General features: G+C 43.3%; 1 protein-coding gene across 2 annotated transcripts in view; it reads left to right on the top strand.

Annotated features, from left to right (window-relative positions):
• Positions 1 to 5,634, top strand: part of trim62.1 (tripartite motif containing 62, tandem duplicate 1) — a 41,705-nt gene extending 36,071 nt beyond the window's left edge. The window contains exons 4-6 of one of the 2 annotated variants that reach the window (XM_014166295.2): positions 1,217 to 1,542; positions 2,754 to 2,869; positions 4,953 to 5,634. In XM_014166295.2, coding sequence (XP_014021770.1) covers positions 1,217 to 1,542; positions 2,754 to 2,869; positions 4,953 to 5,506 — 996 coding nt within the window. In that variant the 3' untranslated portion in view covers positions 5,507 to 5,634. The remainder of the gene's footprint in view (positions 1 to 1,216; positions 1,543 to 2,753; positions 2,870 to 4,952) is intronic. The other variant, XM_014166296.2, reaches the window with a different exon arrangement.
• Positions 5,635 to 23,273: the final 17,639 nt, after the last annotated feature.

The following is a 23,273-nucleotide window of genomic DNA, read 5'->3' as shown; positions in this document are numbered from 1 at the left end:
CATAGTACATAGTACAGAACATTATAAGTGATGGACTGAAATATGAGGGTTTCAGCATAAAATGTTTTTATTCAAAAAAAAATTTACACACTTAGTAAAATAAATATGTCAAACTGGTGGCAGTTGTGAAAAAAGCCAATAGTTGGATGAGTTGCAGAGGTAATAAAAAGATGCCATTGATTTAAATGCTTTTTCATTAATTAGGCTATTTTTCTCTTGAACCATCTGGTCTATCTAATAGAAACTCATGGACAATATGGACACAGATATAACTAAATTAATACTATATTGGCTAATATTTGTAACGTGATCCTGCATTGTGTATTGTATAATGTGAAGGGGGGGGGGGAAACCGATAGAATGACATTAGATTTTCATTGAATTACCAAAATGACTGAAGATTCCGGTAACTTTGGTAACTTACCGGTAGCTTCGTAACCCTAACTACAACAGAGCTTAGAATGTTGGACAAAGATAATGTTTCCTCTGTAGAGACAGAGGGAAGCCCTGAGTGAGAAGCGGCTCCCTCTCCTCCAGTTGTAACTGGACTGAGCGTCTAGATCTCCTCTTTGTTTTGTCTACTCTGCTACTGCTGTTAGCATTGGAGGTGATTCATTTCCGCTACACTATAAATAAATGAATCCAACTCTCTCCTCAGCTTCTGCTCCTTTCCCCCTTATCAACAGCCCTGCCCTTTCTAGAATGGCGTCCGTTTATCTGACTATCCGCAGGCCTTGTAAATGTTGCCTTGAACACACAGCTAGTCTGTCCCCAGTCGACCCCACAGCATCAGCCTTTTAAAATAATGCTCGCCATCTCACAAGCAGTGTCACCATTTAAAAAGGCACACTGAGCTTTGCCCTATTTAACTCCTAATGCGATCTGCATAGGTTGTTCTTATGATAGTACATTTCCTATTGAGTTAATGAGTGTTGGATGATCTATAACAGCAGATGGGGATTTTATGTCCTTAGAAGCCCTGCCTTTGACTGTTAGACAGATTTTTTTTCAATTAATGACTTCACATTTACATAATCGTTAGGGTAGGTGATAAAAGGTTTATAAGCCCTGGGGTGGCAGACTTTCATCCAACTAAGAGTGACAGAGGCAGAATACATTTTATATTGGTGTGTTTAATGCTTGGAGCGCAACCTGCACATTAATCCTAAATAAACATCCTGTCATCTCTCTCTTATCCCTCTCGCTCTCATTCCAGTCGTCGGCCAAGGGCCTGCGTGCGACCATCGGCGAGGCATTTGAACGTCTGCAGCGGTTCCTGCGAGAGCGCCAGAAGGCCATGCTGGAGGAACTGGAGACGGATACGGCGCGCACGCTCTCCGACATCGAGCACAAGATCCAGCGCTTCAGCCAGCAGCTGCGTGACGTCAAGGAGGGCATCGGCATCCTGCAGGAGCGCCTCAACGAGACGGGACGCCACGACTTCCTGGAGGGCGTGGCCCTCACCTCCGAGAGGTGCTCTGCTTACTGTCTGACTGACCTTGGATCAGCTCTTCTTCCAAAAAGCCACAGTCCTAAACTTTTGTAAGATGGCACGCTGTCTGAGGTTGTTATGTTATACTCCCCTCCCGACATAAGACCATCCCCTGAATGTAATGAATGTAACCCATTCTGCTCATCGTCAGGATAGTGACAGTGATACCGATAGTGATAGCTTGGAGAGTGCGGAGTTAAGCAACTCATTGATATACCAGACTCATTATTTTAAATCGGGGAAAGAGGGTGCTCAGGGATTGAGTTAAAGTGTTTAAGATCTTAGAAGGGATTGATAAGGTGGACTGAGGAAGTTGTTGCGTCAGAATGCTTTCAAATCGTAGCCGGCCACGACCGGAGACCCATGAGGCGGCACACAATTGGCCCAGCGTCGTCTGGGTTAGGGGAGGGTTTGGCCGGATGGGATGTCCTTGTCCCATCGCGCTCTAGCGACTCCTTGTGGCGGGCCCGGGCGCATCTGACACATTGGTGCGGCTGGCTTCCGGGTTAAAGCGAGCATTGTGTCAAGAAGCAGTGCAGCTTTGCCTGGTAGTGTTTCGGAGGACGCGTGGCTCTCGACCTTCGCCTCTCCCGAGTCCGTGCGGAAGTTGCCGCGATGGGACAAGACTGTAACTACCAATTGTTTATCACGAAATTGGGGATGAAAAGGGTTAAAAAGTACAAAAAATAAATGCAATAAAATACTACTTTCTAACAAACGGTCCAGAGGACATTGACAGGAATGAGTGAAGAATGAACTGATATACAGGTTTGTCTTCTCATAAAGTCACAACGATTCCAGGAAGTGTAGTACTGGCAGAAACCCTTGGAAAATGTGAGAAAAGACTTGACAAGGTTGTGGTTTCTCCTCAGGGTAACTCTCACAGACTCACAGCAGGTGAATGGTTAGCTTTGCATCATTTTTTGTTTCAATGTTTCTCAGGATTTTCGGTGTACAGCTGTGCAGCCCAATGGTTCCCAGGCAGGGTTGAGAGGGGGGGTTCAAGGATACATGTGGGAGGAATGAGAATGACTAATGTGGGGGTGGATACTGTAATAGCGTTTCAGCCGACCCCCTCCTCCATCACCCATATCAATCTACACTGCTGTAGAATATTACGTGGGCACCCAGAATCTGACAGATACTTTTATCAACAACGAACTGTGAAAATAGAGCAATGACTAGAGACATCTCACAGAGCGAGAAAAGAGATGTGAAAGTAAATCGATAATTGACATTGATCGTTCTTCTTCACCTACAGGATAAAAGGAAAGATACATGAGACCAATCTAACATATGAAGATTTCCCGACCTCGAAGTACATGGGGCCCCTGCAGTACACAATATGGAAGTCTCTATTTCAGGATATTTCACCAGGTAACCCTCACATAATTCAACTGTGTAACAGCATTCGCTTCACCAGGAGTGTCTTATGAGTTGTTCGATGCACCCAAGTACCTCAGCCCATCATTCAGTTATGATACAAATCATTGTCTCCACCATGGGTTTGTACTCCAAAGGGTGCTCTTAAGCAAGGTATTTAACCCTAATTGCTCCTGTCAGTTGCTCTGGATAAGAGCGTCTGCTAAATGATACACATGTAAAATGTAGCATAGATTTGGGTTTAAATTGGGCTCTGATTGATGCCTTGGAAACCTTGGAAAAGACTCCCACAGTGTGAGCTAATCCTGCATTCAAATATCTGGGATGTTTGTGAGTTCTGTGAGAAAATGGTGGCTGGAGGGCTGAGATGCCCTTCGCTGTCAGGAAAGCTGATGAAGATCTCTCTCCTTTCTTCTCCCTCTTCCTGTTCTCCCTGAGCCCACAGCCATCGCTCACTCTCACGGAAGGTTATTTAAAACGATGCACTCAATTCTGTCAATTCTCTCATTTTGGCCTCCTGAAGCTGGAGAGAAGGCAGAGTGGTTTCTTGGCCTCCCTTGACTGCTTGCCAAATGGAACAATTGGTTCAGATCCATCAACACTGGCTGCCATGGTGACAACACAAAGCCTATTCTCCCATCATCCCTCGCTCCCTCTCTGCAGATGATAGTTTAGGGGATTAATAGTAGCCTACCTCTCCTCTTCTCTCAAACCCGGTGCCCTTTTTTCATCATGTTACCAACCTGAAAATGGCATACGTGTGCATGACTTGAGTGTATGAACACTTGTGTTTGTTGTGTGTGCAAGAGAGATTGACATTTTCATGAATAGATTGAAACACACACACTGCCTGGCGACGTCGTTGCGTTTGGGAAAACATTGTCCTGGCTAGTGGCAAGGCTAAACACTGAAGATCAAGGGGGGAGATTTGGCAAATTCCTTTCTCTGTTCTGTTTTTAACCAGCTCTATGTATGGGAGTGAGTGAGGAGAACAAGCTGCTATTGTTCTCCCAGCTCATTTTTTCCATAGAACCAGACAGAACTATAAAAAAAAATAGACTGAACCCAGTGCAACAACCACACTCCCTCCCTAACCCACAGTTAACGACATGTAGCTAGCTGCCTCCAGCCCTGCCAAGCCAACACAGCGCTGTGGAGACATGCTCCTCCCAGCTCCATTTCCATAGCTTTGCATGACATTGTACAATATCAATGTGTAGTGGAGGTCGAGGTCATTTTGAATGCGTACTCTATAAGCTGTTTCCCTTTTGTAGCATAAAGTCAAAGGGTATGAACCAACAGTCCCAAACATGGCTCATGTAAATACTCTTCATGAGGTCTTCATTTCCTTAAATATGATTACAGTAGATGTTGGGCAATAGGGGTATTACAAGAGTGGATTATTAGGCTAGCCATCAGTCATCCCAGCACCATGACAGTCCCTTATTCTTCTCCTGATAGGGTCCTTCAGCAGCACCGGCTCATTTGATTGGTAGAGCAGAAACACCAGGCACAGTCAGTAAACCTACACTGACTGACCACTGCAGACAGAGACTGTGCCAGTGACTCCGCTCCTCCCTCCAAACAGAATGTCCTTGGTCCTCTCCCAGATGGCTGATGAATCACTTTTAAAGATAACATTTAGAAAATCAATTTGTATGCACTTGCCTTCAGATCCCCTCTCCAGTTCAGTGACTGGCTGAAACGGGATGCCAGGACGTTTTCACTGCCTCAGCATAAAACTCAGACAGTACAGCGGCGATGGTGACAAATGGAGTGCAACGAATGACACTGCCGTTCTGGAGCTAGTGTCTGTCTGAGGGAGGGAGCGTCCTCATAACATATTTATGTTTCTCTATTGGTAAACAGTAGGGAAGAATATGTTCTTATCTGTATCCTGTCTAACTGGCTTTATCTGGGCTTGCCCTGTCAGGTCGTCTCTGATGTTGTTTTTGAACCGTCTCTCTCTCTCTCTCTCTCTCTCTCTCTCTCTCTCTCTCTCTCTCTCTCTCTCTCTCTCTCTCTCTCTCTCTCTCTCTCTCTCTCTCTCTCTCTCTCTCTCTCTCTCTCTCTGTAGTGCCAGCAGCTTTGACCTTAGACCCCATCACAGCCCACCAGAGACTTATCCTATCAGATGACTGCACCATCGTAGCCTATGGTAACCTGCACCCCCAGCCGCTGCAGGACTCCCCGCGGCGCTTCGACGTGGAGGTGTCTGTGCTGGGGGCCGAGGGCTTCGGCTCCGGGGTGCACTACTGGGAGGTGATGGTGTCAGAGAAGACACAGTGGATGATCGGCGTGGCCAACGAGACGGTCAGCCGCAAGGGCAGCATCCAGATCCAGCCCAGCCGCGGCTTCTACTGTGTCGTCATGCACGACGGCAACCAGTACAGCGCCTGCACCGAGCCCTGGACCCGCCTCAACGTCAAGAGCAAGCTGGAGAAGGTGGGCGTGTACCTGGACTACCCCAAGGGCCTGCTGGTGTTCTACAATGCTGACGACATGTCCTGGCTGTACACCTACAGGGAGAAGACGTTCCCGGCCAAGCTCTGCCCCTACTTCAGCCCCGGGCAGAGCCACGCCAACGGCAAGAACGTCCAGCCGCTGAGAATCAACACGGTGCGTCTATAAGAGCCACACACAGGGTCACTCTACAGATCGACTCGCTCACCTCAACCCTCCCTGAGGATAGGATACCAACAATGAGATGTAACTAAGATCCTAAAGACGGCTCATTTTTAAAATGATGAGAGAGGGGGGAAAAAAACAGGGTGTTTGACTATGAAATGTGAATTTCTTTTGTTCTGGTGTTCTGTCCGGGTCGGTGTTTTTGTCTTGCCTGTCGTTGTGGCTCCTCACTGATCTCACCAGGAAGGGACTATGTGGACATTGCTGCGGCATCATGGTTTCAGCTGGAGCCCCGGTTAGCTTCTTCAGCGGTGGAAGGAGAGAGAGACCCCCCACCCCACCCAAGCCCCTCTGGGCTTTACTCTGTCTGCATAGATGACGTCATCGCACCGTGGTTTAGTAGTAGGATCTCTGTGCTGTGACTGAGGCCCACCTTGCACAGGCCCAAGGGCTATGCTCTCCTTACTAGGCTCCAGACTGACTGACAGACGGCTGCTCGGTCTGTCTCTCTCAACAGCCAGACATTTTGAAACTGGCGGTCACCTTTCTTTTTAGGCTTGTTTGTGGAACGTGTCCGACGACGCTCTGCTCCTTTTTCTTTGGCACAGTTAGCAGTTTGTGAGAGCTCGTGAGTGAAAGCCTATCGGTGTGGCAGTGAGTGCCGTTCCATGTCCTCCCGTGTACCTGTACACTTTACTGATGGAAAGTCCCTCTTTTCCCTACACCTCTCCGTCTCTGTTCTCCTCTCTCAGCACACCCACCCTCCTGCGAGCGACGTTGGGGGTGCTTGGAGAGGTCGTGTGTGGCATGAAAATGTGTCGCTGTGCGAGTGGGAACCTCTCTCCCCACCGGGTGGTTTCTGTTGGGTTCTTCCACTCCAGCATGAGAGCTCAACTCTACCTGGCATGTACCTATGTTACATCTTTTTTTTGTACTTTTATTTTTAGCAGGTTAGTCTCGTTTTGAGATGAACATTCTCTTTTACAAGAGAGATCTGGCCAAAATGGCAGTACACAAAGTTGCAGACACGTTTACAAAATACAACACAAAGCACTACAGTTGGAAAGAAACAACAACATACATTTACACATTGAACAATAAGATGATTTGGGAAAGTGTGGTGCAACTAGGGGTCGAAACATTGACCGCAACCCCCCCCCCCACATAATTTCCCATCATAGTGTTTAACCTAGTTTTAATCTCATTTAAAGGGACGAGCTCCTGTCATTTCAGGACCTCTTTTGAAGCTCGTCCCAAGTGAAAGGGGCAGTGAACTGGCATACTTCTCCCCCCCCTAATTTGTCTGCTGGACAATGTAGTTACAGGGGCGTACATGTACAAAATATCACCATCATTAATTACAGCCACGAAAAATAGCCTCTTCCTCATGTCAAAAGAAAAACCCAACTTGAGCCTAACACATTCGATGTGGTGTTTTGAAACCCAAGTACTTGGAAGATGCTACTCTGACTGTACGTGGATGAGGTGATGTTTTTATGTGTAAAACCCATAACGTTTGTCTTATCATTTAAAAGCAACTTCAACTGACAGAGCTTAGTTAGGACAATTGATGACATGACATCAAACTGAGCAGACTGAGTTCTATGTGATAGTTACCCTTTGAACCATGAGACTGCCCAATCAGATGATCCTATCCAAGTCTTTGCAACGCGCCATGATCAACGGCGTCGAATGCCTTTTTTTGACAGCTCGATGAAAAGGGAGACGGTGCCGTTTCTCGTCTGTGGCATCAAAAATATCATTAACAACTTTTGTTGCTGCAGTAGAAGAGCCCTGCTGTTTTCTGAAACCTCCATTGAAACTTAGATCAAATGTCATTGACACACAAACCTGTGGATTCCATCTCCCTGCCTCCTTCCTCCCTCGACGTCGTAGGTGTCAGAGGTTAATCAGAATAAATGAATCTTGACATCTGCTGAATTACAGTTAGCCTATGGGGCAGAGACCACTGACAACTCGAGCAGCATGACGCTGGAATTAATGAGCTCTGGAAGGTCTTTAATCATTCTGTCTCTTTGTTCACCAAATGCAACAATTTCATTGATTTTTTTTTTTTTTTTAACGGAGTTACAGTTCATATGAGGAAATCAGTCAATTGAAATACATTAATTAGGCCCTAATCTATGGATTTCACATGACTGGGAATACAGATATGCATCTGTTGGTCACAGATACCTTAAAAAAATGGGTCTCAGGATCTCGTCACAGTATATTTGTGCATTCAAATTGCCATCGATAAAATGCAATTGTGTCCGTTGTCCGTAGCTTATGCCTGCCCATACCATAACCCCACCGCCACCATGTTCACAATGTTGACATCAGCAAACCGCTCGCCCACACGACGCCATACACGTGGTGTGGGGTTGTTAGACATACTGCCAAATTCTCTGTGCAACAGCTCCTACAGTCAGCATGCCAATTGCACGCTCCCTAAAAACTTGAGACATCTGTGAGATGATGTTGTGCGACACAACTGCACACTTTAGAGTGACCTTTTATTGTCCCCAGCACAAGGTGCACCTCTGTAATGATCATGCTGTTTAATAATCTTCTTAATATGCCACACCTGTCAAATGGGAGGATTATCTTGGCAAAGGAGAAATGCTCACTAACAGGGATGTAAACATATTTGTGCACAACATTTGAGAGAAATAAGCTTTTTGTAGGTATAGAACATTTCTGGGATCTTTTATTTCAGCTCATGGAACATGGGACCAACACTTCACATGTTGCGTATATATTTTTGTTCAGTGTAATTTAATAACATTAAGGATATGAAAATGGCCAAAGAAAGCAATATTACAGTACATTATTATACTGCCTTGGCCTGGACTGTTGGCATCTTGTTGGCAATGTTACATTTAGTTCCATAAGGCTGTTGCAGTGTAAACATAATACACCAATATATATATTCTCTGAGGCCCAGGTATGTGTTGGCTCCTCTGCCCCATATGCCCCAAGAGCTCTTGTTATTCCCTGGTTTAAGACGAGAGCTCTTGTCCCTTAGCCAAGTCCAGCATTGAGAGAGCCAGGGGGCGGACTGTCTGTATGTTAGTGTGTGTTCATGTTGGTGGGATATATACAGTGCCTTCAGAAAGTATTCATACAAAATGTGGAATTAAGCCTGAATTAAAAAAAAATTAAAGTTTTCCCTCTCACCCATCTACACACAATACTCCATAATGACAAAGTGAAAATGTTTTTAGAAATGTTTGCAAATTTAATGAAAATGAAATACAGATATCTCATTTACGTAAATATTTACACCCGAGTCAACTACAGTTGAAGTCGGAAGTTTACATACACCTTAGCCAAATACCTTTAAACTCAGTTTTTCACAATTCCTGACATTTAATCCTAGTAAAAATTCCCTGTCTTAGGTCAGTTAGGATCACCACTTTATTTCAAGAATGTGAAATGTCAGAGAGAATGATATATTAATTTCAGCATGTATTTATTCACATTCCCAGTGGGTCAGAAGTTTACATATACTCAATTAGTATTTGGTAGCATTGCCTTTAAATTGTTTAAATTTAACGTTTCGGGTAGCCTTCCACAAACTTCCCACAATACATTTGGCCCATTCCTCCTAACAGAGCAAATGCTCGCACACACTTTTTCAGTTCTGCCCACAAATTTTATATAGGATTGAGGTCAGGGCTTTGTGATGGCCACTCCAATACCTTGACTTTGTTGTCCTTAAGCCATTTTGCCACAACTTTGGAAGTATGCTTGGGATCAATGTCCATTTGGAAGACCCATTTGTGACCAAGCTTTAACTTCGTGACTGATGTCTTGATGTTGCTTCAATATATCCATGTAATTTTCCATCATCATGATGCCATCTATTTTGTGAAGTACACCAGTCCCTCCTGCAGCAAAGCACCCCCACAACATGATGCTACCACCCCCGTGCTTCACGGTTGGGACGGTGTTCTTCGGCTTGCAAGCATCCTCCTTTTTCCTACAAACATAACAATGGTCATTATGGCTAAACAGTTCTATTTTTATTTCATCAGACCAGAGGACATTTCTCCAAAAAATACAATCTTTGTCCCCATGTGCAGTTGCAAACCGTAGTCTGGCTTTTTATGGCGGTTTTGGAGCAGCGGCCTTTTCATTGCTGAGTGGCCTTTCAGGTTTTGTCGATATAGGACTCGTTTTACTGTGGATATAGATACTTTTGTACCTGTTTCCTCCAGCATCTTCACAAGGTCCTTTGCAGTTGTTCTGGGATTGATTTGCGCTTTTCGCACCAAAGCACGTTCATCTCTAGGAGACAGAACGCGTCTCCTTCCTGAGCTGTATGATGGCTGAGTGGTCCCATGGTGTTTATACTTGCGCACTATTGTTTGTACAGGTGAATGTGGTACCTTCAAACATTTGGAAATTGCTCCCAAGGATGAACCAGACTTGTGTAGGTCTACAATTTTTTTTCTGAGGTCTTGGCTGAATTATTTTCCCATGATGTCAAGCAAAGAGGCACTGCGTTGGAAGGTAGGCCTTGAAATACATCCACAGGTACACCTCCAATTGACTCAAATGACGTCAATTAGCCTATCAGAAGCTTCTAAAGCCATTACATAATTTTCTGGAATTTTCCAAGCTTTTTTAAAGGCACAGTCAACTTAGTGTATGTAAACTTCTGACCCACTGGAATTGTGATACAGTGAATTATAAGTGAAATAATCTGTCTGTAAACAATTGTTGGAAAAATTACTTGTCATGCACAAATTAGATGTCCTAACCGACTTGCCAAAACTAAAGTTTCTTAAGAAGAAATTTGTGGAGTAGTTGAAAAATGATTTTGAATGACTAACCTATGTGTATGTAAACTTCCGACTTCAACTGTATGTAGAAGCACCTTTGGCTGCGACCTTTTTAGGTAAGTCCAGAAGAGCTTTCCACCCCTAGGTTGTGCAACATTTGCCCATTTTATTATTAAAAAAAATTATTCAAGCTCTGTCAAATTGGTTGTTGATCATTGCTAGACAACCATTTGTAGGTCTTGACATAGATTTTCCAGTAGATTTAAGTCAAAACTGTAACTCGGCACAGTCACTATCTTCTTGGTAAGCAACTCCATTTGGCCTTGTGTTTTAAGTTATTGCCCTGCTGAAAAGTGAATGAATCTCCCAGTGTCTGGTGGAAAGCAGATTGAGACAGGTTTTCCTCAAGGATTTGCCTGTACTTAGCTCCATTCCATTTCTTTTTTTATCCTGAAAACCTCCTCAGTCCTTAACGATTACAAGCATACCCATAACATGAGGCAGCCACCACTATGCTTTAAAATATGGAGAGTATTTTCCCCAAACGTGTGTGTATATGTGTTTGTAATGTGTGTGTGTGTGTGTGTATGTATGTGTGTGTGTAAATAAATAAATATATATTTTATTTAACTAGGCAAGGCAGTTAAGAACAAATTCCTATTTACAATGATGGCCTATCCTGGCCAAACCTGGACGACGCTGGGCCAATTGTGCGCTGCCCAATGGGACTCCCAATCACGACCGGATATGATACAGCCTGTATTCATTGCAATAATTGTATTGCTTTACCACATTTTTTGCAGTATTACTTTAGTGCCTTGTTGCAAACAGGAAGCTAGTTTGAATATTTTTATTCTGTACAGACTTCCCTCTTTTCACTCAGTCAATTATGTTAGTATTGTGGAGTAATTGTTGTTTATCCATCCTCAGTTTTCTCCTTTCACGGCCATTAAACTCTGTAATTGTTTTCCACTCCGGCAGCTGAGTTAGGAAGGACGCATGCATCTTTGTAGTGACTGGGTGTATTGGTACACCATCCAAAGTGAATTAATAACTTACTTCACCATGCTCAAAGGGATATTCAATGTCTGCTTTTTTTTTTTACCAATCTAGCAATAGGTGCCCTTTGCGAGGCGTTTGGAAAACCTCCCTGGTCTTTGAGTGAAACTGTTTGAAATTCACTGCTCAACTGAGGGACCTTACAAATATTTGTGAGGTACAGAGATGAGGTAGTCATTTAAAAATCATGTTAAACACTATTATTGCACACAGAGTGACCATGCAACTTATGTGACTTGTTAAGCCGATTTCTACTCCTGAACTTATTTAGGCTTGCCATAACAAAGCGGTTGAATACTTATTGACTCAAGGCTTTTCAGTTGTAATTAATTTGGAGAAATGTCTAAAAACATAATTTCACTTTGAAAAATCTTAATTTAATACATTTTTAAATTCAGGCTGTAACATTTGGAAAAAGTCAAGGGGTGTGAATACTTTTCTGAAGGCACTGTATGTTCTGGCCTCTTGTCTGTGAGGTGCAGTGATAAAAGATCCCCCTATATTCCTGCTCTTGCATCCTTCTGTGTGTGTCGTGTCCGTGTTGTCCACTTTAAAGAACTGGGGCAGTGCCCTGCTTTGATGGATGCGTTGTTGGTGTGTTCTGATGACTATGTGCAGTATGATGCAGATCCCTGTGGGGTCTAATAAAAGCAAGACTGCTGTCCGGTGATATGGATAAGAAGTAGAAAGATTATTATTATTATGGGGTGGTGGTGGGTAACTGGTATTGGTGGTGGTGGTGGTGGTGGTGGTGATAGTGGTGATGATTATAATACCACTTTTAATGATTGTGTCGGGATGTTGGTGGCTGTGCAACCATCATTGTGCGAACACACACTGGTGTGCTTGTTGCCTGAGGTTCCTGAGAAATGTTTTAATGTACAATTAAAGATGGGTAAAACCAACATGCCTGTTTGACTTTCTTTTAGAAACACTGATTAACATACTAGTACTAATGGATTTGTTGGGGCTCAGTCCTTTGACATAATGCAAGTGAAATGCTTTCTCAGACAATGTTTAACAGAACTCATTACTAGAGCGCAGCTCGAATCTATCAGAATTGTACAGCGTGAGATCAGGCAGTGCTTGCCGGTGTACATTCTGTGTCAAGGTGCATATTTCAGCCGAGTTGTGCCAAATCCCAGCCCTGTGAAAGTGCCTCTGAAAAGCCAGAGACGATGTACTCCCTTTGTTCCTCCCCTTCTCATGCTGAGGCATTTCTCAACTAGATTAATAAAAAGCTGAGAGTAACCCTGTGATGGATCACACTGTCTGAACACAGGACAACCTCACTGCGGGGCAGGGCCTTATTGTGGTGTATGCAGGGCTGATCCCTCACTCACTGTCTCTCTGTCTGCTGTCTGCGAGGATGCCTGGAGATTGGAGAATGCCTTCTAAAAAAAAAAAGCCAGCCCACTCATTTTTTTATGAAACCATTGTATAAAGTGAACATCGGAAGTAAGACGCAGCGGTTTGCCAGCTATTTGATGTCGGTGCTGTTGTTGGAGGAAAGGTTACGCTTGTAGTGTGACATTACCTCATGCTCCATTGTACATGCTAATTCAGGGCCGATTGAGTCTAGTTGCATCATTATTACAGAGGAGCTGTGGACCTGGCAACAGAGCAGAGCAGCTAACAACCGTCAGTCAATCACCCCAGGACCAGATCTCAGTACTTCTCCTCTACAGTATTTAGTTCTCCTCTTACACTCCTGTGAAGGAGCAAACAATCTAACTTCAACTCAGGAGAATTTGTACATTCAAATAAAAAGGGATTTTTTTTTTGCCATGGGGAGATCTTTATGAAACCCTCACAATTTAATGCAGGTACATGTGGTTCAGCTATGGGTGTAGTGTGAGCTTTTGGCTTCGCTGTCCTTCTAAGAACAGTGAGCTGATGGTAAGTAGGGCTGTTCTCTCACTGGTACCATAACTGTAGTGACTGAATGAGCTGGAGAGCGAGCGTTCACTCTATCAAATGAAATGCCATAGACACTGAGTAGACCACATACACTTTAGATCAGAAAGTAAATTAATACAGAGTGACCTTGAGAAAGATGACGAGCGGGAACTCTCGTCACAATGATATTTTGTTGAGTGATATCTGCACGCTCACGGTTTGAACAAAGGAGCATTTTGAACATAAGTTTTTTTGTAAATGTAGCGCCTGAAGGGCATATTCAGGTCTTATACAGCGGTAATGGTTGTTTGAGATGTTTTGCGTGGGAGTGATTCTGCCTTCGAGGTGACCACAGAGGATTTATAGTAACAACAACCGAAAATACGGGAACGTAGCAGGTGATTTGTCAATTCAAATATGTATTTATATAAAACCAACACAAACCCTTTTCTCAACACAAATGATGTGCTTCAGAAATAAGAAAATAACAAATAAATCCACAAATAATATAAATTCAATGTAGCATATTCACAAACACTAATATTGCGTAATATTCCACTATTCATACATTTTTCGGGTGCCATTAAAGCGGCAGCGCTCTTTTTCGGCCACAATGTATATCGTCCATACAGAATGGGATGACTTCAACATACGAAAGAGAATCATTTCATACAGTTTCTCAAAGGTGATTTCTTTATATCACCTGGATTTGTGCACTCTTAGATATGTGTACTGAGAATTAACCAGACACAGATTAAGCGTATGTTAATGGAATCCCTGATAGCCGTGTTGTGCATTTCTACATTAGCATCGTGTTTGGGAGTTGGCATATTGTGAAATGAGGGCTGCATTTCCCCAATGCATGTAACACCTTACTTCATGCCTGGGACTCATATTCCTTATAAGCTTTTTGAATTGTCCATTCATTTGAATGTCATGTATGACACCTTACTGATATTCTGTTCAACTAGCAAGGAAATGAACAGAATCACTAAATTCTTGATTGAATCAAACTGCCCTGTGGCAGAAGTTGCAGCTAAGACATTTCCTCATCGTTTCATCAGCTCCTGAACTTCACAGTGTGTCAGTGCTACAGACGCACTCTCTCTCTTTCAAAAGTGTGTATGTACATTCAGATGGAACAGAGTAAATATACATTTTAACGTCATAGATTTAACCAATCAGGATTAGAACCACCCGTTGTATAAATGTACATAATGCATTTACAGTTACAGCCAAATATATTTGCACCCTTGCACTTTTCTTAGATAATTCACTATTTCTTCAATAAAAACGTTTGGCCACCACACCTTGTTATTGGATATAACATTACAAAACCAATTTTATTTTTGTAAACTTCATTTTATGATTTGAATTTAGAAAATTGACAAAATGATTGGCACCCTGGAGCTAGTACTTGGTTGCACAGCCTTTGGCCAAAATAACAAATACTTATTGTTGTCATCAATGAGCTTGCTGCACCTTTGTACTAACAATTTGCACCATTTTCCAGCAGCAAAATGCTGTAGTTCTTCAATATATAAGGGGTTCCCTTTCAGATCTCACCATAGATTTTGGATGTGGTTCAGGTCTGGTCTTTTCGCAGGCCACTCCAGAACAGTCCAGCATCTCTTCTTAACCCTTCCTGAGTGTTTTTTGATGTGTAATTGAGGTTGTTGTCCTGCAGGAAGACCCACAAACTTCAATGGAGACCCCGTTTTTGGACACTGGGTTGAACAAAACACCTGATAATCTTTTGATTTCATGATGCCTTGCACATGTTCAAGGCCCCCAGTTCCAGAGGTAGCAAAGCAACCCCACAGCATTAACAAACCTCCCCCATCTTTGATTGTAGGGAGGGTGTTCTTTTCATTGAATGCTTCATTTGATCATCAGTAAACACAACGCTGATCTGAATTGCCAAAGAGCTCTGATTTAGTTTCATTGGTCCACAGAATATTTTCTCCAGGATGTAGGCTTCTTTAGGTGGGTTTTTGAGAAGTTAAAATCAGGCTTCCCACTGGGCAAAAACTGGTTGAATCAACTTGGTTTCCACGTCATTTCAACTCCCCCCAAAAATAGACGTGATGATGTTGAATCAACATGGTAAAATGACTGGATTTGCAAAAAGTCATCAACATAAGGTCATTTCGTCTTTTTATCACCCAACTTTTAACCTAAATCCAATGAAATGGTGACATTTTTGGTTGATATCACTTTGAATTCACATTGGTTGACAACAACCAAATGTCAATTAAAACTAGACATTGAACAGACATCTGTGCCCTGTGAGTTTCTTTTGACTCCTTCAGCACTGAGGTCTTCATATGTTTACCAACGACCAAATGAACCGTTCAAAGAAAATAACAACCTTCCTACAATCAATTATGGGGTAAGTTTTATAATGCTGTGTGTAATATTCATATGTGTAAACATACTGAATTATAATTGGATGCATTTTACCGCCATATCGTACTGTGCTATGATTGGTTAAGACCACCCAGAGGGTTAGGTCATGGTCAGTTGATCATGGTTGGAGATAGGTGAACATGCCAGTTGTAGCAAGCTACTAAAGAGCTACGTTAAGAAATATCCTGTAGTACTGCGTTTTATTATTTTGTACAAAGCGTGCAAAACAAGACATGGTGTCAGAGTAAAAGGTCTTAAAAGATGGATTTTTCTGGAGTTCCTTCACCTCGAATGGACTGGGAGTCTACAAACTTACCCGATGCATGGCGTAAGTACAAACAGCATGTGGAGCTGATGTTCACGGATCCTCTGAAGGAAAGAGGAAGAGCCATTCACAACACATGGACACTTACCGAGGCTGAATCAAAGGTCCTGAAAACATACTACGATCGTTTTGAAGCATATGTTGTGCCGAAGACCAATACGATTTTCGCTAGGTCCAAATTCCACGAGAAAGTGCAGGGAGCTTAGCGAGTCTTTTGAACAGTTTGTGACTGAACTGCGTCTGCTTGTGAAAGACTGTAATTATGCAAACAAGGATGAGATGGTCAGGGACCGTATTGTATTTGGAATACACTCACCGCGAGTGAGAGAGAAACATTTGAATGTTGGGTCTGAGCTAACGCTGGACAAAGCTATCGACATAGCCAGATGTCACGAGCTAGCACAGGCTCAGATGAAAAGCATTTCGCGCGGCAACACGAGCGCATCACGTGAACAAGCAGTGCACGCGGTCAGGCAGACATCACCTCCGGTGCCCAGAGAGCGCGTTTCAGAACGGAGAGAGACATAACTCTAAAACAGAGCGACACAGACTCAAAACATGTGGATACAAAGTGCATTGGCGAACAAGGAAATTGCCTAGCTAAAGGCAAACGGTGTACTAAATGTGGTAAATGGAATCACTTTGCAAAAGTGTGCAGAGCTTACCGTAGAAAAACAGTACACGCAGTTAGTGAAGATGAAATGTCAATCGATGAACTGTTTATTGATTCAGTGACACAGAAATGTCAAATATCAGAGACAGAGCGAGCCTTTGCTGACATTTGAGATAGGAACACAAGGCACAGAGCTAAAGTTCAAACTAGACACTGGTGCACAAGTAAACATTATTCCTCTGAATAAGTACCGCAGCTTGAGATCTGAGTGCGAGCTACAGCCCACCATGCGCAGACTGACTGGTTATGGTGGTGAACAGCTCCCAGTAAAAGGCACATGCACTTTCAAATGCAAATACAAGGAAAGTGACATGATGTTGGACGTTGTTGACACTAGAGCACCTGCAGTGCTAGGTCTTAAAGCATGTTTAGACATGGACCTCATCAAGCTAGTTTTATCAGTGACAGCACCAGTAGAGACAGAAAATGTACTAGAGGAGTTTGCTGATGTTTTTACAGGAATAGGATTATTCCCAGACGCAACCCCTGTGGTCTACCCACCGAGAAAGATTCCCCTTGCTCTCCGTGCTCGTCTGAAGAAAGAGTTGGAGAGCATGGAGCAATCTGACATAGTCACCAAGGTTACAGAACCGACTGACTGGGTAAACGCGTTAGTGGTGGTGGAGAAACCACGCACAGGCAAGCTCCGAGTATGCCTCGACCCAAGAGACTTGAACAAGGCTATCAAACGGCCCCATTACCCTTTACCGACGCTAGATGGTATCACGCACAAGCTAGCGGGAGCACACTACTTCAGTGTCATGGACGCTAGATCAGGCTACTGGGCTATCAAGCTCACAGAAGAGTCATCTAAGCTCACAACATTCAACACACCGTTTGGACGCTACAGGTTCCGTCGCCTGCCTTTTGGGATTATCTCAGCCCAAGACGAGTTTCAGCGAAAGATCGACGAAATGTACGAAAGGCCTCGACGGAGTTGTGGCAATTGTGGACGACATCCTTGTCTATGGTCGAACCAAAGAGGAGCACGACCGAAACCTCCGCACGATGTTGCAAAGGTCCCGCGAGTGAGGAGTCCGGCTCAACGCCGAGAAGAGCACAGTCGGCCCTACAGAGGTCAGCTACTTCGGACATCTTCTCACAGCTACTGGAATCAAGCCAGATCCACAGAAGATCTCAGCCATAAAAGAAATGGAGCCACCAAAAAACCGTGCAGAGATGAAACAGTGCTTGGCATGGTCAACTACTTAGCCAAGTTCGCACCCAGCCTCTCCAATGCTAATGCACCCCTGCGTCAACTGCTAAAGCAGTCCAGTGAGTTTCTCTGGCACAAAGAACACAACATTGCTTTCCAGAATGTGAAAGACTTGATCACGAGAGAACCAGGACCAATCCTTGCCTACTACGACCCCAACAAAGAGCTCAGACTCCAAGTGGACGCGTCGAAGTATGGACTAGGTGCAGTGCTACTGCAAGAAGGAAAGCCCATCGGCTACGCTTCCAAATCTCTCACAGACTGTGAAATCAACTACGCTCAAATCGAAAAGGAGCTCTACGCCATTCTGTTCGGATGTAAACGTTTCCATCAGTACGTATATGGACGACAAGTCATTGTGGAATCCGACCACAAGCCCCTTGAGTCAATCATGAGGAAACCACTAGCCGCAGCCCCGCCAAGGCTACAGAGAATGATCTTTCAACTACAAAAATACGACTTCACAATCACTCACCGTCCAGGCAAAGACATCCCTGTCGCAGTCACACTCTCCAGGAAGTTTCTTACCTACAAGGACAGCAGCCTCAGTGAGGGCATGGACATGCAAGTGCACACTGTGTACAGCAACTTACCAGTTAGTGACACAAAACTGAAGGAGATCCAAGCAGAAACAGACAAGGACTCACAACTCGCACAGCTGAGGAAAGTCATACAGGATGGATGGCCTGAGGAGAGGAGAAAATGCCCTCAGAGCGTCTCAGAATTCTGGAACAATCGTGATGAACTATCACAGAACAACGGAATCATTTTCAAAGGAGAGAAAATCATTATTCCTACCAGTCTCAGAGGAGAGATTTTGACAAAGATCCATGCTGGACACATGGGCATGGAAAAGTGCAAACAGAGAGCACGGGACATTTTGTTTTGGCCCGGAATGTGCAAACATATGTCTTCAACGGCGCCCCTCAAACACCAAAGAGCCAATGTTACCTCACTGTATCCCAGACCGACCCTGGCAGGTCGTGGCAACCGATCTGTTCACCTGTAACAACGAGGACTACATCGTAACAGTGGACTACTACAGCAGATACTTCGAACTCGACAAGCTTCACAGCACCACATCTGCAGCTGTGATACACAAGCTGAAAGCAGCCTTTGCCAGGCATGGCATTGTAGAGACTTTAATATTTGACAATGGGCCCTGTTACAAATCAAATGAGTTTGAATCCTTCAGAAAAGCATGGGAGTTTACACGTCACCACAAGCCCACATTACCCTCAAAGTAATGGCCTTGCTGAAAAATCTGTGCAGATTGCTAAATCACTCATGGACAAAGCAAAAGCAGACAAGAGACCCCTACCTCAGTCTCCTTGAATACCGCAACACTCCAGTTGACAACTTCAAATCACCAGCCCAGCTGTTGATGAGCCGCAGACTTCACTCAATCCTTCCCAGCACCAACCAGCAGCTGCAACCTGAGGTCGTCAGCTACAAGGAAATGCATGAAAAATGTGCACAGAGACAACAACAACAAAAGCGATACAACGACAGGTCAGCTAGACCACTGCCACCACTGATCGATGGAGAGTCAGTTAGAATCCAGGAGCATGGCCTCGAAGCCAGCAGTCGTCATCCAGCCAGCTGACACTGAACGTTCATATCACGTCCGCACCGCAGAAGAAGCGGTTTACCGCCGCAATCGTTGTCACCTACTGAACACAAAAGAACAACACACTGTTGAGATGAACTGTTCCCCTGAAAGAGAACGAGATGGACTAAACACACACACAGCACAACATACACCATACTTACCTGCAATACCACAAGAACTGTTGACTGACACAGAAGAATGCTCAGCATCATATCACACAAGGTCAGGAAGAGAGGTCAAGCCCAGAGCTGTCCTAGACCTGTGAAATGTCAAAGGGTGTAGGCGGATCGCTGCCCTAAAAGAGTTCCAGACTGTAAACTTGTTATTGAAAGTTCACTTGAAATGCTTTGATATTGTATTTGTTTGAAATGTTAAGATGTCATTTCTACAGTGAAGCTGAGTTGCTGAGAATCCCTTGTTCGAAAAGTAACAGTATGCTGGATCATTGTTTCAGAGTCTATGTTGATTCAGTTGGTGTAGTATGCAATATAAATGGTTACTTACATTGAGTTCAAACTGCAGCGCATGTTTTCAAAAGAAACACTTAGAATACGTAAACATTTTCTTTGGTTTTAAAAATTGGGGGATGTAATATATGTGTAAACATACAGAATTATAATTGGATGCATTTTACCGCCGTATCGTACTGTGCTATGATTGGTTAAGACCATCCAGATGGTTAGGTCATGGTCAGTTGATCATGGTTGGAGATACGTGAACATGCAAGTTGTAGCTAGCTAATAAAGAGCTACGTTAAGAAATATCCTGTAGAACTGTATTTTATTATTTTGTACAAAGCGTGCAAAACAAGACACTGTGTGGTTGCTTTGCTACCTTGAATGTGTGCAAGACATCATGAAATCAGCAGATTGAGTGCAATGTTCAACCCAGTGTCCAAAAACGGTGTAAAAAGCACCCTGGAATGATTCAAGAAGAAACACTGGACTGTTCTGGAGTGGCCAGTGATGAGTCCAGATCTAAATCACATCCAAAACCTATGGTGAGAGCTGAAAACAGCAGAATTAGATCCGTTTGGTGCTGAACAGTGGGCCATATTGCCAGTACAAAGGTGCAGCAAGCTCATTGATAGTGTTAGGTTCTAAGTTCTGGTACAAATCCAGTCGGACACCAAAGGCTCTGGAATGATGAATCGCGCTTCACCATCTGGCAGTCCGACGGATGAATCTGGTTTTGGTGGATGCCAGGAGAACGCTACCCATAGGGCGGCGCACAATTGGCCCAGCATCGTCCGGGTTTGGCCGGGGTAGGCCGTCATTGTAAATAAGAAATTGTTCTTAACGGACTTGCCTAGTTAAATAAAAGGTTAAATAAAAGCATTTAATAAAAATAAAAATAATTAAAAAGAACCTGCCCGAATGCATAGTGCCAACTGTAAAGTTTGATGGAGGAGGAATAATGGTCTGGGGATGTTTTTCATGGTTCGGGCTAGGGCCCTAAGTTCCAGTGAAGGGAAATCTTAACGCTACTGCATAAAATAACATTCTAGATGGCCAACTCCTTATTAATGCCCATGATTTTGGAATGAGATGTTCGACGAGCAGGTGTCCACATACTAGAGGTCGACCGATTAATAGGAATGGCCGATTTAATTAGGGCCGATTTCAAGTTTTCATAACAAGCGGTAATCGGTATTTTTGGCCACCGATTTGCCTATTTTTTTTATTTTTTATATATATATGTTTTTATTATATTTTTTAACTAGGCAAGTCAGTTAAGAACACATTCTTATTTTCAATGACGGCCTAGGAACGGTGGGTTAACTGCCTTGTTCAGGGGCAGAACGACAGATTTTTACCTTGTCAGCTCGGGGATTCAATCTTGCAACCTTACGGTTAACTAGTCCCACGCTCTAACCACCTGCTTTACATTGCACTCCGCGAGGAGCCTGCCTGTTACGCGAATGCAGTAAGAAGCCAAGGTAAGTTGCTAGCTAGCATTAAACTTATCTTATAAAAAACAATCAATCATAATCACTAGTTAACTACACATGGTTGATGATATTACTAGTTTATCTAGCCTGTCCTGCGTTGCATATAATCGATGCGGTGCGCATTCGCAAAAAAGGACTGTCGTTGCTCCAACGTGTACCTAACCATAAATATCAATGTCTTTCTTAAAATCAATACACAAGTATATATTTTTAAACCTGCATATTTAGTTAATATTGCCTGCTAACATGAATTTATTTTAACTAGGGAAAATGTGTCACCTCTGCACAAATACGGAACGTTCCATATTTCACTGAAAAAATAAACCTTTTGTTTTTGAGATGATAGTTTCCGGATTTCGACCATATTAATGACCTAAGGCTCGTATTTCTGTGTGTTTATTATATTATAATTAAGTCAATGATTTGATATTTGATAGAGCAGTCTGACTGAGCGGTGGTAGGCACCAGCATGCTCGTAAGCATTCATTCAAACAGCACTTTCCTGCATTTTGCCAGCAGCCCTTCGCAATTCTTCAAGCATTGCGCTGTTTATGACTTCAAGCCTATCAACTCCCAAGATTAGGCTGGTGTAACCGATGTGAAATGGCTAGCTAGTTAGCCGGGTGTGCACTAATAGCGTTTCAAACGTCACTCGCTCTGAGACTTGGAGTAGTTGTTCCCCTTGCTCTGCATGGGTAACGCTGCTTCGAGGGTGGCTGTTGTCGATGTGTTCCTGGTTTGAGCCCAGGTAGGAGCGAGGAGAGGGACGGAAGCTATACTGTTACACTGGCAATACTAAAGTGTCTCCAATAGTCAAAGGGATATGAAATACAAATCGTATAGAGAGAAATAGTCCTATAATTCCTATAATAACTACAACCTAAAACTTCTTACTTGGGAATATTGAAGACTCATGTTAAAAGGAACCACCAGCTTTCATATGTTCTCATGTTCTGAGCAAGGAACTTAAACGTTAGCTTTTTTACATGGCACATATTGCACTTTTACTTTCTTCTCCAACACTTTGTTTTTGCATTATTTAAACCAAATTGAACATGTTTCATTATTTGAGGCTAAATTGATAGTATTTATGTATTATATTAAGTTAAAATAAGTGTTCATTCAGTATTGTTGTAATGTCAATCTTACAAATAAATAAAAAGGAATTTTTTTAAATATAAAATCGGCTGATTAATCGGTATCGGCTTTTTTGGTCCTCCAATAATCGGTATCGGCGTTGAAAAATCATAATTGGTCGACCTCTACCACATACACTACATGACTAAAAGTATGTCTAGTATAAACAATCAGTCTCTGTTGCTGGGCAACAACTGAGTCTGTTCCTCCTCCTGAGTCCAGAATTTTCGTGGGCAGGGAGGTGAGATAAGACTACTGTTGGACTATTGTTGGGATGGGCCCCCCTCCCAGAGGTTTCTTCTCTCTTCAACTGTTGTGCTCACCTCGATGTTGAACTCTACATCTCTCCCTGCCCTAGTTCCACAGAAACTAGCCTGACCTTACCAGGAACTGAGACTCAACTGTGGCTCTACCTACTTCCTTAGAAATATTAATATACAGCAATAACATATTTGGACATAGAGAGACTTTCTGTACTTCCCCTTGCCACTGTAATAACACTCTCCAGCTCCAACATGCTAACCAATAACAAGGTATTACTACTACTACTAAGTGGATTATGCATTTAAAGCGGTTGAAGTCAGATCGTGTCCAACAATGACTACAATAAGTATTTGTGGCAGTCATCATTGCCGAAGGCTGTGTAACCAAGTACTAGCTCTGGGGTGCTATTCATTTTGTCAATGCCATTTTTATTTA

The sequence above is a fragment of the Salmo salar genome, chromosome ssa22 (genome assembly GCF_905237065.1).
Source record: "Salmo salar chromosome ssa22, Ssal_v3.1, whole genome shotgun sequence".
Classification (NCBI taxonomy): Eukaryota; Metazoa; Chordata; class Actinopteri; order Salmoniformes; family Salmonidae; genus Salmo; species Salmo salar.
Note: the sequence above shows the minus strand (reverse complement) of the source record. Positions and strands in the feature narration are given on the sequence as shown.